A 12,673-nucleotide genomic window follows, 5' to 3' on the forward strand; every position below is an offset into this window, starting at 1 on the left:
TAAACATAACATTTTATTTTTTTTACAGTAAATCTAAGTATTAAACATATATATATATATAAATAAACTTCAGAATTCATTAAATTCAAATTTCTAAAATTGGTGTAAACTGTCTGAAAAATTGAAAAAAATTGTGTTCAATGGTTTGTAAATTGTGGGCATTTAGGATTTCCAAGTTGTGTTTGTCCAAAACCAGCAGTTAGTTTTTTAAGAAATTTGCGGTCGGTTTTCTAAAATAATAAACGCAACGACGTACTCTTTATTGTATGTACATAATATTATACTTTATAAGTTGTTTTGAGTAAATAATTTGTCTTACCAAAATAATCGTATTTAAATAATACTATTGAACGTATTATTAAATAATTCTAATTTATTATTACAGCTAAAAAAAAGAAAAAAACGTATAACTACCATATGTGTAAACTATAGTTTGTTTAAGTACTCTGCACACCAGCCACGGCATAGTATGACACTCGTACATTTTTAGCCTCAATTAAAATTTTTTAACTAGTAGGAAAAAAATGAAGGCGAAATATCTAATTGTTATGTGTTTTATATTTATTAATAATTATCAGATGGGAAAAACGGTCGAATTGTCTGTAGAGAAGGCTGAACAGGTAACCAGTTTTGTTGTGATTCTAAATAATTTTTTAATGTATTTTATGAAGTTTCCATAATCATCTAGTTTAAATGCTCAGCTAAATATTCTCAACTCAAAAACAATCCGGGGCAGTATTTTTATTTTACCGAAGAAAAATAAAAATAAAAGATTACAAACGCAATAATTATTTTATCATACTCTCATTGATACTAATTCTTAAAAATGTTGAAAACACTCCGTTCCCAATATAGGTGCCCCATTTATAATGTCCACTTATAAACTGAAATAACTTTTCAGCTATCGCATTGAGACTAAAGCATTACAGTGTTATAGTTTTTTGTTGAAAATCTGAATCCAATAACCACGTATACATGTATTCCGGTGTAAGTGGCGCCTAACATTATAAAATACACTCAAACCGTTGATAGAAAGGAGCGAGTATCGATGGCACAAAAACTCATATTTTAAATGATTCAGCACAATAATTTTTTTTATTAATTGACTCGTAAACTAACAATACCGCGTGCTTAATTATTATTAATTGTCAGTCAGAAGAAACGGAATTTGATCTAAACGAAGCTAGATTTGACGATCTTACCGAAGAGGAAACAGATCAGGTAACCATAATTTTAGCAAAAGTCTAAAACATGAATAATAATAATCATGTGTTTTTATTAATATTTTCAAATAGGATAACTACCGTCAAGCGGGCCAACTTGGGGCATTATGGGTAATTTGGGGCATATGTGTAAAAATATATACATTAGAATATAATATATTTGACCGATGCCCCAAATTACCCATAATGCTCCATGTTGGCTCGTTTGACGGTATTTATTCTAATGTTTATGTTGATAAGTAAACAAAAAAAAACTCGATATTTTATAAACATTTAGTTTATAGTATACGTTGTTTACTTCTAACTTTTCTGATACGTTTGGTTTGGACTGTGCTGGCTTTTCATAAATGCTTAATGGTACCATTTCAAACTTATTTTTATAGAATTGTGTAATTGATATTTAATGAAAGCCTTAAACATACGTCAGGTTATAGATGCGATATGGAATTTTGCAGACAAGCGCAACAAAGGATTTATTTTTATTGGAACTTTGGCCCATAAAGTATTCGCTGAACACCGCGTTAAAATAATTGGCTGGTTAAAATTACATCCAGGTTTAACCGGTAACTATGATTTTATGTGTTCGGTATTCGACTTACCGTTTAAATACTATGTTTCCATCTCTAGTGATATTAAAAGGGTCGTCGGATTTTAAAATAGTAATTTATTTTAAATACTTTTTTTTTTTTTACTATGCTTAGACATGTTTTTTTATTTATTGTTCCTATTAACTAAAGCATTCAGCGCAACAGTGGCCTATGCTTTAAAATGGTTTCCAGGAGTATTACAGTTTTTTAATTTTCATCATGGAACTTATTAATGCAACAACGTATACAGTGCTGATATCTAGTGAAAAATAAAAAAAAAATGAAAAATAGACTGGTTTTGTATTAAAATATGTTTAATTTTGAACACAAATATATCATAACCTTAGTTATTTAATTTTTGTCGGTTAGGCTACTATTGCGCTTAACGCCTCAACTATGGGTAAAACGCGTTGCCACAGATATAAGGTTTCATAATACAAGGTTAGGTTAATAATAGTTTATTGCTTATAAATAATTTATTTATTAGTCGTTAGAACAGAGTCGGGGTTAAGTAAAATATATATGATTTTAAATTGTATTTTTTCTTTCACAAAAATGTTTCGTAGTTCAATTTGTATTATAAAATAATTATACCTACACAAATGTATACAATATCGTACTGCGTACGACACATAATGTAACATTGTTTTAAAAATATTATTTAACATTTTGAAATTTTAGTTTTTTCCAAAATAGTCTAAAAATAACAACAGACCAGTACTCAGTAGGATCAGTGCTACGTACCCACGATTCGGCATATTGGTATCGCGGAGGTCACAGGTTTTCAGGAATTTTCGACTTTAAAGAACTGTTTATCAACTGAAAGTTATAAAGTACTTTCAAATAAATAAGCATATATATATATATATATATATATATATATATATATATATATCATATACGTTAATCTCTTATATACGTCTAACGTTCAATATTTAACCCATTTAAACATTTTATTAATTTTAATCTGTTTTAAAATGTTAGTTATAGGTAATAATAGAGGAAGAATAAACAAGATCAACTTTAAATTATTGTTGTACGCCACTATAAGTCTTCCGGATCTAAAAGATATTCTTTCCAAGCTGCAGCAAACCAGGGATTCATCTTCGTCAACTATTGTATAGTGATAAATATAGCGACATTTGAAACTTTTGAAATATAAACACTTTATTTAACTTCGACACATAATGGCAGAGTTTTAATTTTATCGGAAAGGTATTGATTAGTTAACTAGTCCCTGACTAAATTATCATAAATTTATACAACGCAAAAGTAAGTAAAAAAAAGACTAAACATATTATGGAGACGCGAAAAAAATTTTAGTAATTGTTGTATAACACGAATTAATCGCCATCTTAATATTATTAACATAATTGTACAATAACTTGTTTGCTCACAAACCACAACACGAGAGCTTAACATCCTAATAAGATAAATATTTAGTTTTCCTACTATTAAACGTATTAAGAATATACAGATAATTACAATTTACATCTTAGTTTCAGAATTTAAAAAAACTACACTATATACTATACAACTACTAGAAATTTTATAATTTAATAATTATATGTATTAATAATATTGTCGAATATTATCGAATGTTTTACAAGATGAAGTCCGAAGGCAGGAATAAGTACTATGTTTATTTTAAAATTGAAACGTATTTTATTCTTTGTAACGAACTTATACTACTTCTTGAGTCTAAGCAACGAGGGGACGTCTCGATCCTCCAGCTAACGGTCGTGAGAACAACGACAAAAAACAAACTGATAATATTATTGTATTGTTAAGGTCTATATTCTATATTATAATGTTGCTCGTGCTATCGAACATACCGGCCATCTAAAAACATTGTAAAAAAAAAAATGTTTTAATTTATTGATAAATGGAAAACAAGTCAAATAGAAAATGATTCAAGAACCTTACCTTAAAATACATGAGGATAATGATAATTATTCAAATCTCTAAAAAATATCTGTTGTACAATGTAAAATTTTGCGACCATATTTGCTGGAAGGGCTGAGTCAATCTTGGCAATCAAACCAGGGATTCATCTTCGTCAACTATTGTATAGTGATAAATATAGCGACATTTGAAACTTTTGAAATATAAACACTTTATTTAACTTCGACACATAATGGCAGAGTTTTAATTTTATCGGAAAGGTATTGATTAGTTAACTAGTCCCTGACTAAATTATCATAAATTTATACAACGCAAAAGTAAGTAAAAAAAAGACTAAACATATTATGGAGACGCGAATAAAATTTAAGTAATTATTGTAAGTAGTATGTTTTGGCCGTATGTAGCCCTGTTATTAGGCTCCTGTTATCAGGATCGTGATAACAGGAGCCTGATAACAGGATTGTGATAACAGGGCGTTATAGCAAGGCGTGATAACAGGATTGTGATAACAGGGCGTTATAGCAAGGCGTGATAACAGGGCGTTATAACAGGGTCGTGATAACAGGGTGTGATAGCAAGGCGTGATAGCAGGGCGTGATAGCAGGGCGTGATAGCAAGGCGTGATAACAGGGCGTGATAACAGGGCGTGATAACAGGGCGTGATAACAGGGCGCCATAACAGGGTCGTGATAGCAGGGCGTGATAGCAAGGCGTGATAGCAGGGCGTGATAGCAGGGCGTGATAGCAGGGCGTGATAACAGGGTCGTGATAACAGGGCGTGATAGCAGGGCGTGATAACAGAGTCGTGATAGTGATAACAGGAGCCTGATAACAGGATTGTGATAACAGGAGCCTGATAACAGGATTGTGATAACAGGAGCCTGATAACAGGATTGTGATAACAGGGCGTGATAACAGGATTGTGATAACAGGGCGTGATAACAGGGTCGTGATAGCAGGGCGTGATAGCAGGGCGTGATAGCAAGGCGTGATAGCAGGGCGTGATAGCAGGGCGTGATAGCAGGGCGTGATAGCAGGGCGTGATAGCAGGGCGTGATAACAGGGTCGTGATAACAGGGCGTGATAGCAGGGCGTGATAACAGGGTCGTGATAACAGGGCGTGATAGCAGGGCGTGATAACAGGATTCGATACGGCCATATCACGATTCTGTTATCACAATCCTGTTTTCACTACTGGTATCACAATCCTGTTATCACACACACACACACACACACACACACACACACACACACACACACACACATGGTGGGGACGGGTGAACGCGGTGACGGAACCGCGCTAGTATAGCGTCAATGCTCGACGGACACAGTAGTGAACTGCCACAGCGACAATGGCCGGAAAGGGGAAAGGTATACGCATGAGCAGCAGCAGCAGCAGACGTAAGCGGACGTGCGAAGAGCCGAAAACGAAACTCTTGGCGGTCAAAGTGATAACGATAAGTTTTAAGGAGAGAAAATTCTTACACATAGGATGCGCGTGGACGGAGACGGGATATGCTCCGGCAGCGATGATTGTGTGTTCCAACGGATTTATGAACTTGAGCTTAAATCAAATCGTCGGACTGGTAACGGGTATTAATGATCTCACGCGGTTCGTGGGCAGCAATCAACGCGCGGCGTTCCACGTACAACCGCCGGACGGTATTATCATTAAAAAAACCAGATGTTTTTCAAAGTCATACCTGATCATCAACGACGCGCACACCCGCCTTACGCTGACCGAAGAAAATTTGTTAACGTTGGAGTGGAATCGCGAAGCAATCGTACGGGCACTTGATGATAACGCGAAAATATGTACAGCCCTGACGGAGCAATACGGCACGATGAAGAATGCGATGACGGTGGAGGTGATAAATCGATACGCAACAATGTCGGTCGATGAGGTGTACACCGCAATGATGAATCATCCTGTACACGGATTACCACCGCGAGAACCAAGTTATTACAAAGAAATCGCGGTCATAGAATACAAACGGCTGTGCGACGAAATATGGGGAGAAAATGTTAATACGATGATGATGATGCCTAACTCACAATGGAATTTAGCAGAGTTACTTGACGGTTACACAGATAAGTAAGTAAAATAAAAAAAAACCTATTGATTATATTTTAGTACATAGTAATTATAACAGGAACGACGTGGTGGAGGAGGAGGAGGAGAAGACGAGTACTACACCAGTAACCAAGTCAGACGGTGGGAGCATTGCTTCACCACCACCACCACCACCACCACCACCGCCGTGCGATAGTGTGGATGACATGACGGTCGAAACCTGATAAGGTTATTTCCCGTTAGACCGCGTACAATGATAACACAAAGAAAATGAAGGGACGAAATAACCACACACACCATATATAAACGAACACGCTAAACCATTTAATAACATTCACACATACAACCAAATCAAAATGCACTACAGATATTCACCACCATCGCCGCCAAATTCGCCGCCACCGTTTAGTACCAATTGGGTGCATAACGTCGACGACGATGATGATGACAACGGGTTGCCAGAGTTACTACCGATGAGCGTAAGTCGATTTTATATTAAGGGAATAATTATATATATATATATATATATATATAAGGAGCGTATAGTAAAAAAAAAAAAAAAATGTGAAACAGGTGGTAGACGCGGCAGCAGCGGAAGCTGTGAGGCGAATACAGCTGCGAATAGAAAGGGTGTTCTCGTTAACCGACGTAGTGGGTAAGTACATCGACCTTGGTGTGTGTGTGTGTGTGTGTGTGTGTGAGTGTATAAAACTAAATTGACCAATTACATTATCACCAGATCTAACGATGTCTTCGGAGGAGGAGGAGGAGAGCAGATCGTCGTCCACGTCAAGTGTGATGGAACTACCCGACAGCGACGCGGAGAGCACAGTCGAAGAGACTGAAAGTAGTAATAGTAGTAGTAGTGCCGATGACGACGACAACACTGACTACGACGACGACGATGACGATTATGAGGGAGAAGAAGAAGAAGAAGAAAATGACGACGCTAGCAGCAGCAGCAGCAGCAGCATCATTAAACGGCGGGCGGACGGACCTGTGCTTCGCGGGCACATAAATAAAAAAAATAAAAAAATGTAACAACGAATTCTGTTTTTATATGATTAATATTATGTGTGTTTGTTATACTATATATATATATCATCTTGACGAACGATAGAAATAAATAAATATGTGTAATGTACCTAAAAAAAAAAAAAAACTGTGTATTCATTTTGTATGTTACCCGTCCAATCAATGGTTAAAAGAAAGGAAAGGAAAGGGAAAAAAAAAAAAATTTTTAACGCAATGATTATTTATTTTTAAAAAATATTTACAATCATAAAGGAATATTAAATTTAAAAATATATATATATATATACAAAAAAAAACAGGTATTGTTATATCATCAATTGGTATTACAAAATTTTGTGCACTTCGCTAGTCAAAGCGTTATATTCAAAAATTTTATCGTGTACGATTAAACAATAAGCAGCGGTGTTGTCAGCCACGTTGCTAGCCGTTTCAAAATCTATACGTAAGTCAATCGGTGCGTTCTTAACAAAATCATTCTGTTTCGAACAATCTACAACGACGATGGGGGATGTCGACTTAAACTCTGCTGCGGTGAACAACGGTTCTCCGACCGGAACGCCGTAATACGATTCTTGAAAACTCGCATACATGTTGTACAAAAACGAAAATTTATCACCGGCATAATCGATTTTTAACGTATCGTACGGATACGATTCAGAGTTGAGATATACTTTCAACGTGGTCAACCCGCATCCGTCGAACTGACTGGAGTTCGTCGCGAGTTTATTTTTCCGATCGGTCTGCAAGGCTACTATCACGTATCGCGGCTTTTCCGTGTGCGTGCTCGTCTTAACCGCCCAGGAATGTTTGTTCGACCGGGGGAGCGACGGATAAGAGAATAGCTACCAGCTACGGAAAGCGATGGATAACGGTTTTTTCGCGTCCAACGCTTTGAGCAACTGCAATCTAACAGAATCGTTTACATTGACGTGCGGCACTCTCCACGTAACGTGATCCAACACAACGCTTGCGGCGGCCGCGTTCGTTGTAAGAGCATCACTGTCGGTGCTCGCACGGTGCAAAACGAGTTCTTGTCGCGCGTTAATTATGAGTTTTCTGTGATCTTCACAAAATCCCAATATCAACCTGAGCGGTATAACGACATCAAACTTTTTTGTTGTGTTCGCCGACCAACCAGCGTTCGCGTACCGACCGTGTACCGTTTTCTGCATCGTTACGTACCCCTTGAGCGTGCTAGCAACGCCGGGTTGTCTCACCCGATCGATTTCGACTGAATTCAGCTCATAGCGAATCTCGTCGAACAAAAACATCAATCCGTTGGTGACGATGGTCACGTCGGATGTGTCAGTGGCCGGGGTGACGACAACGGATCCCTGCAGACATAGCAGTGATTCGCTAGGGAGTGTGTAGAGGTCCTGGTGTTGAATCGCGATGCGGATCTCATCGTTGTTCGTTAGACTGTTGCTGGAGAACGGTTGATAAGTGTGAAACTCGTATTTAGTGATGCGATCGTCGAATTCGACTCGCCGAGTGATGTCCAAAACGTCGACGTCCATTGACGGTGGTTTGATTCGCGGCGAGTTTGTAGCCGAGCGCCGATAACGTTTGCAAGCTCTGCCGTGTTAACCGGGAACGTGTCGACGGCTGAATGTACCGAACCGGACGCGTGCGGACGCTTTTAAACACCAACCCCATCGCGCACGTGTAAACGTACTGTGATTGGTTCACCGCGGAAGTCGACCAGCTTCGAGTTCTGATCGGTAATCGTGACCCGCACGCGGTCGAGACGATCCGTCGCTATTGGATAATAAATCAGATTACGCGGTGATTCTGCGATCTGAAACCCGGGCGGGACGGATGGGAAAAAGTCATAGATCGCGCGACTACGAACGCCGTTGACGAATGCACCTGCCGCGACGTTGCATGTGATTCTTATACACGTAAGCGGATCGATGGTGATCAGACGACCGGATCGGTGCAAAGTGTTCGCCAGCAGCTCGACCCGCTCAAACCCCAATAGAGGGCCGACGCTGTTGGGGGCCGCGAAGCTGATGTCGCGATTACACAGGAGTTCCGATTCAAACGTGTTGACGTTGGGATGAAGCGCGAACCGGTAATCGGGATTTAGGTTTTCGACTAGTGACTTGAGCACGCGAGCCAAAGCGGACACCTCGTACGACCCGACGGGTATCACGACGTCGTCATAGGCATCGTCTGGTAACGGCGACGGCGCGTCCGATTTGATCTGCACTGAACCGGTACCGGTGGTGACAGTGTCATCGTACATATCGATGTTGGCACCGCGTTTTTGAACACCTGGCAACCGTCGCACGCGCAAAGTGTTGTTAGACGCGTCGACGTTGGGACGGGAATTGCACACTATGACGTCGAGCAACGCGATCTCCGCGCCGGTCCGCAACGGGATAGGGGGGAAAAACGTGCTGACCAGCTCGCTCGCGGTACCTTGAAAGGTTAACGTGAACGAGCGGTGCGCGGACGACATTGAGCGTACAGAAACTTGAGACATAGCTGACCGCAAACGGATGTTGCGAATCGTTGCACACGGTCGTAGGTATATTGGACGAGACAACCGCTGAAATAACGCTGAAGTTCTAGCGGCGGCGGGAGGTTACCGAACGGATCGAAAAACAAGACGGTATCGTTGCGCTTGTGGTAACAGCACCAGTGTGTACCACTTCCGGTAGAGACGTCAAGATTAACGACGCCGCACTCAAACCGCAAGGGCGCAGCCGGTAACGTGTCGCGCATAAACACACCGCGGAAATGAGATATGCCCAACTTTGTCGCGTAATTTATAATATCCACGTCGCTCAGGGCCCGCGATCTGGGCAGCGTGGTTATCAGTTTTTTGGCTGGTACGGTTTGAGGTAGAATCCGGATCCGTTTCGCTTGCGGTGCAACAAATAGCCACTTCCGATTTTTACCGGGGCTTTCGCGTTTTTGTTATTGCGGATGTCGTTAACCGCACGCACGATTCCGGACGCACCGCCGAGCAGTGAGCCGATCGCTGACAGGGCTGAGAGAAAAGGCACAAGCGCGAACGCACCGCCGATTTTCGGCACGGCCAACGTGCGCGGTCGGAGAACCGGTTTTCCCCTGGCTTTCCGACGGACCGGGTTGACGGCGGATAACGCCTTCCGCGCTGCCGCAGCGACGGTTAGCGGTTTCGCTTTGCGCATCGCAGCACGAGCGGCAGCTACGAGACTGCCGAAGCGCAGCCCGCCTCCGGTTTTCGGTGCAGACCGCCGTCCCTTCCGTTTACGTCGGTTGACACGGGGCATTACAGTAGTGAGCTTATAACCGCAGTGACGATAACCCGACCGATCTTGTTCGCTGAGAACCTTCGACGACGACGCACCGTTTACGTTTGGACACGGCATTGGTCTGCGACACCACCTTTATAATGTTTTTCGAACCGCAAGAACACAAATTAACCGTTCTGCGGCTCGACGACGACCCAGCCGCTGCTGACGACCACCACAGCCGTCACGGTCCCCTCCTACCCTCCTCAATCAGATGTATTATCGCGGGGCCCAGTAACGTCGGCAAGACGACGGCGATGGTAAACCTTTTGACAGACGAAAACGGGCTGCGCTTCGAACACATATACCTGTACACGAAGACACCTGATCAGCCAAAATATATAATGTTAAAGAAGGTGATGGAGGGCGTTGACGGCGCGCAAATGCACGTGTACACCGACGGGGATCATGTGCCTCCACCCGAACAAGTACAGACTAATTCGGTGTTTGTTTTTGACGATGTCGCATTTGAAAAACAAAGAAACATCGCCGAATACTTTTGCCGCGGACGGCACAACGGGATCGATAGCTTTTACCTGACGCAAACGTATGTCAAAGCGCCGAAGCACGGGATTTGGGACAACGCGTCGATGATAGTTTTGTACAAACAGGACGAGACTAACGTTCGGCACGTTTACCAGGAACACTGTCAATCCGATATGACGTTCGCTGACTTTAAATCCATGTGCTCGCAGTGTTGGAACACCGACCGGTACTCGTTTTTAACAATTGTCAAGGACTTCGATCTAAACGACGGACGTTATCGAATGGGTTTCGACGTGTATATAAAAAGGCGCGACGGCATCGCGCCCGTTCAGTAAAATGTAACCATGGAATCGCCGGCTACGACGGAAGCAATTATACGTGCTAAGAAAAGCATAAAACGCAAACTAGACGAGCTGCGGCACGGATTGGCCGTGACGACCGAATACGTGCGAACCCACGCGGCGCCGATCGTTGAACCGTTGACAAAATTAACAGCCGAGTTGTCGGCGCAGCGGACGCAAGCGCGAGGCGCCCGGAAAGATGAGTCTGAAGAAGAAGAAGAAAAAGCAGAAGAATTCCGTATTACCGAAACCAATCCGTCGTACGGCATTCATCTACAACCAGACGGAACATGGGTGATGGGTGATAAAGCAGTACAGTTCAACAAGAACCGTATAAAAGTAGGCACGTTAACCGAAATACCCTTCACGAAAGGACTCCAAGAATTGGTGTGCAGCTCGGTACCCCGCATGCAATTCATCACCGAAAACGATCTGACCACGTATCGCAATTTTCTCATTCACACAGGATGTCATTTGCTATCGTCCGGTAGACCGAAAACGAACCGCGGATACAAGTATAAGTACATTATCAAACAGTTGTTCAACGAGAACGGACGCGACCTGACCGCAGTTCGCGCCGCGGCCAAGACGGGTGACGGGATTACGCGGTTGACGGTTACGGGGAAGGACAAAGAATATGTTTACTGGGACGACGCCAACGAAATAGTCGACCGCCTCGCTTTGCTCAGAGCCGCGCAAGCCGCGGGCAATACCTCCGTGCACAACGAAATTATCGCGTGCGAGGAGGAACTCAGGGAAATAGGTGTGATCCGCTGACGATGATGACCGTTCGCGAGCACATCGCAACCGAACTACACAGACCGGCTATCCGGCGGTTTGCCAGACGGGTCGTGCGCACCGACGGCAAAGACGATTTATGGCAAGCCGACCTCGTAGACATGAAAAAGTTTTCCAAAGTAAAAAAAAATAAAAATCACACGTTCCTCCTGACAGTTATAGACGTGTACACCAAGTACGGCTGGGCCGTACCGTTGAAAAATAAATCTGGTCCGACCGTGGCCGCTGCCCTCGAACACATAATCAAGTCCAGCGACAGACGATGTCGTCACCTGCACACGGATCGTGGTCTGGAATTTATCAATAAAGACGCACGACGCGTGTACGAGCAGTATAATATACACCATTATCAAACGTACACGCCGCTGAAGGCGAGCGTTTGCGAACGCTGGAACAGAACGCTTAAAGAAAAGATGTGGAAAGCGTTTACAGCGCACGGCAACCACGAATAGGTGCCGCTCGTTGATGATCTAGTCGCCGCTTACAACACAACCGTGCACACGTCCATCCGAATGACGCCGAACGACGCGTCCCGCGAGCCCGGGAGTGTTGTTTTCTACCGGTTGTCGAAACCGGCGGCGGCGGCGGCAGGCGGCAAACCTAAATTCGCCGTGGGCGATGCCGTACGCCTGAGCAAACATAAAACGGTATTTGATAAGGGTTATGCGCAAAGTTGGTCAAACGAAATTTTCACCGTGTCCGGGGTACGACGGACAGCGCCTACAGTTTATACAGTGCGCGATAAGAGCGGCGCGCCGGTTAACGGAACGTTCTACGCGCAAGAGATGAACCGGACGCGTTATCCCAACACGTATTTAATAGCCTACCGTAATCCGCCTACCTTTCGGCTGTCACCGCAAAGCACGAAAGTAAACGTTTGGTTGCAAACACACTTTCACGGTATCCGCTATACAGACGGTCACATACCGTATTCGGAGTT

At 42.5% G+C, this 12,673-nt stretch overlaps 3 protein-coding genes across 3 annotated transcripts; all 3 read left to right on the forward strand.

The window, feature by feature from the left end:
- The first annotated feature begins 439 nt into the window (after positions 1–439).
- LOC126839973 (uncharacterized) lies at positions 440–2,998 on the forward strand. The gene is made up of 4 exons (XM_050575439.1): positions 440–620; positions 1,153–1,221; positions 1,651–1,786; positions 2,795–2,998. The coding sequence occupies exons 1-4, from the start codon at positions 525–527 to the stop codon at positions 2,932–2,934; spliced, it is 441 nt and encodes a 146-aa protein (XP_050431396.1). The 5' UTR covers positions 440–524; the 3' UTR covers positions 2,935–2,998.
- Positions 2,999–5,067: 2,069 nt separating this feature from the next.
- Positions 5,068–6,013, forward strand: LOC126839963 (uncharacterized). The gene is made up of 2 exons (XM_050575431.1): positions 5,068–5,810; positions 5,869–6,013. The coding sequence occupies exons 1-2, from the start codon at positions 5,068–5,070 to the stop codon at positions 6,011–6,013; spliced, it is 888 nt and encodes a 295-aa protein (XP_050431388.1).
- Positions 6,014–11,717: 5,704 nt separating this feature from the next.
- Positions 11,718–12,185, forward strand: LOC126839964 (uncharacterized). Its single transcript, XM_050575432.1, has one exon. The coding sequence runs from the start codon at positions 11,718–11,720 to the stop codon at positions 12,183–12,185; it is 468 nt and encodes a 155-aa protein (XP_050431389.1).
- Positions 12,186–12,673: the final 488 nt, after the last annotated feature.

This window comes from Adelges cooleyi, unplaced genomic scaffold (genome assembly GCF_023614345.1).
Source record: "Adelges cooleyi isolate 19-005CV unplaced genomic scaffold, UGA_ACOO_1.1 ACOO_flye_CR_arks_rails_tigmint_CR_PRNA_32, whole genome shotgun sequence".
Taxonomy (NCBI): domain Eukaryota; kingdom Metazoa; phylum Arthropoda; class Insecta; order Hemiptera; family Adelgidae; genus Adelges; species Adelges cooleyi.

Bases quoted from the DNA above. Each gene is read 5' to 3' on its own strand.
- LOC126839973 (XM_050575439.1), top strand. From the start codon at position 525: ATGAAGGCGAAATATCTAATTGTTATGTGTTTTATATTTATTAATAAT. The intron at 621-1,152 runs GTAACCAGTTTT...ATTAATTGTCAG, and splicing joins CTGTAGAGAAGGCTGAACAG to TCAGAAGAAACGGAATTTGA. The intron at 1,787-2,794 runs GTAACTATGATT...TTAAAATGTTAG, and splicing joins ATTACATCCAGGTTTAACCG to TTATAGGTAATAATAGAGGA.
- LOC126839963 (XM_050575431.1), top strand. From the start codon at position 5,068: ATGGCCGGAAAGGGGAAAGGTATACGCATGAGCAGCAGCAGCAGCAGA. The intron at 5,811-5,868 runs GTAAGTAAAATA...TAATTATAACAG, and splicing joins CTTGACGGTTACACAGATAA to GAACGACGTGGTGGAGGAGG.
- LOC126839964 (XM_050575432.1), top strand. From the start codon at position 11,718: ATGACCGTTCGCGAGCACATCGCAACCGAACTACACAGACCGGCTATC.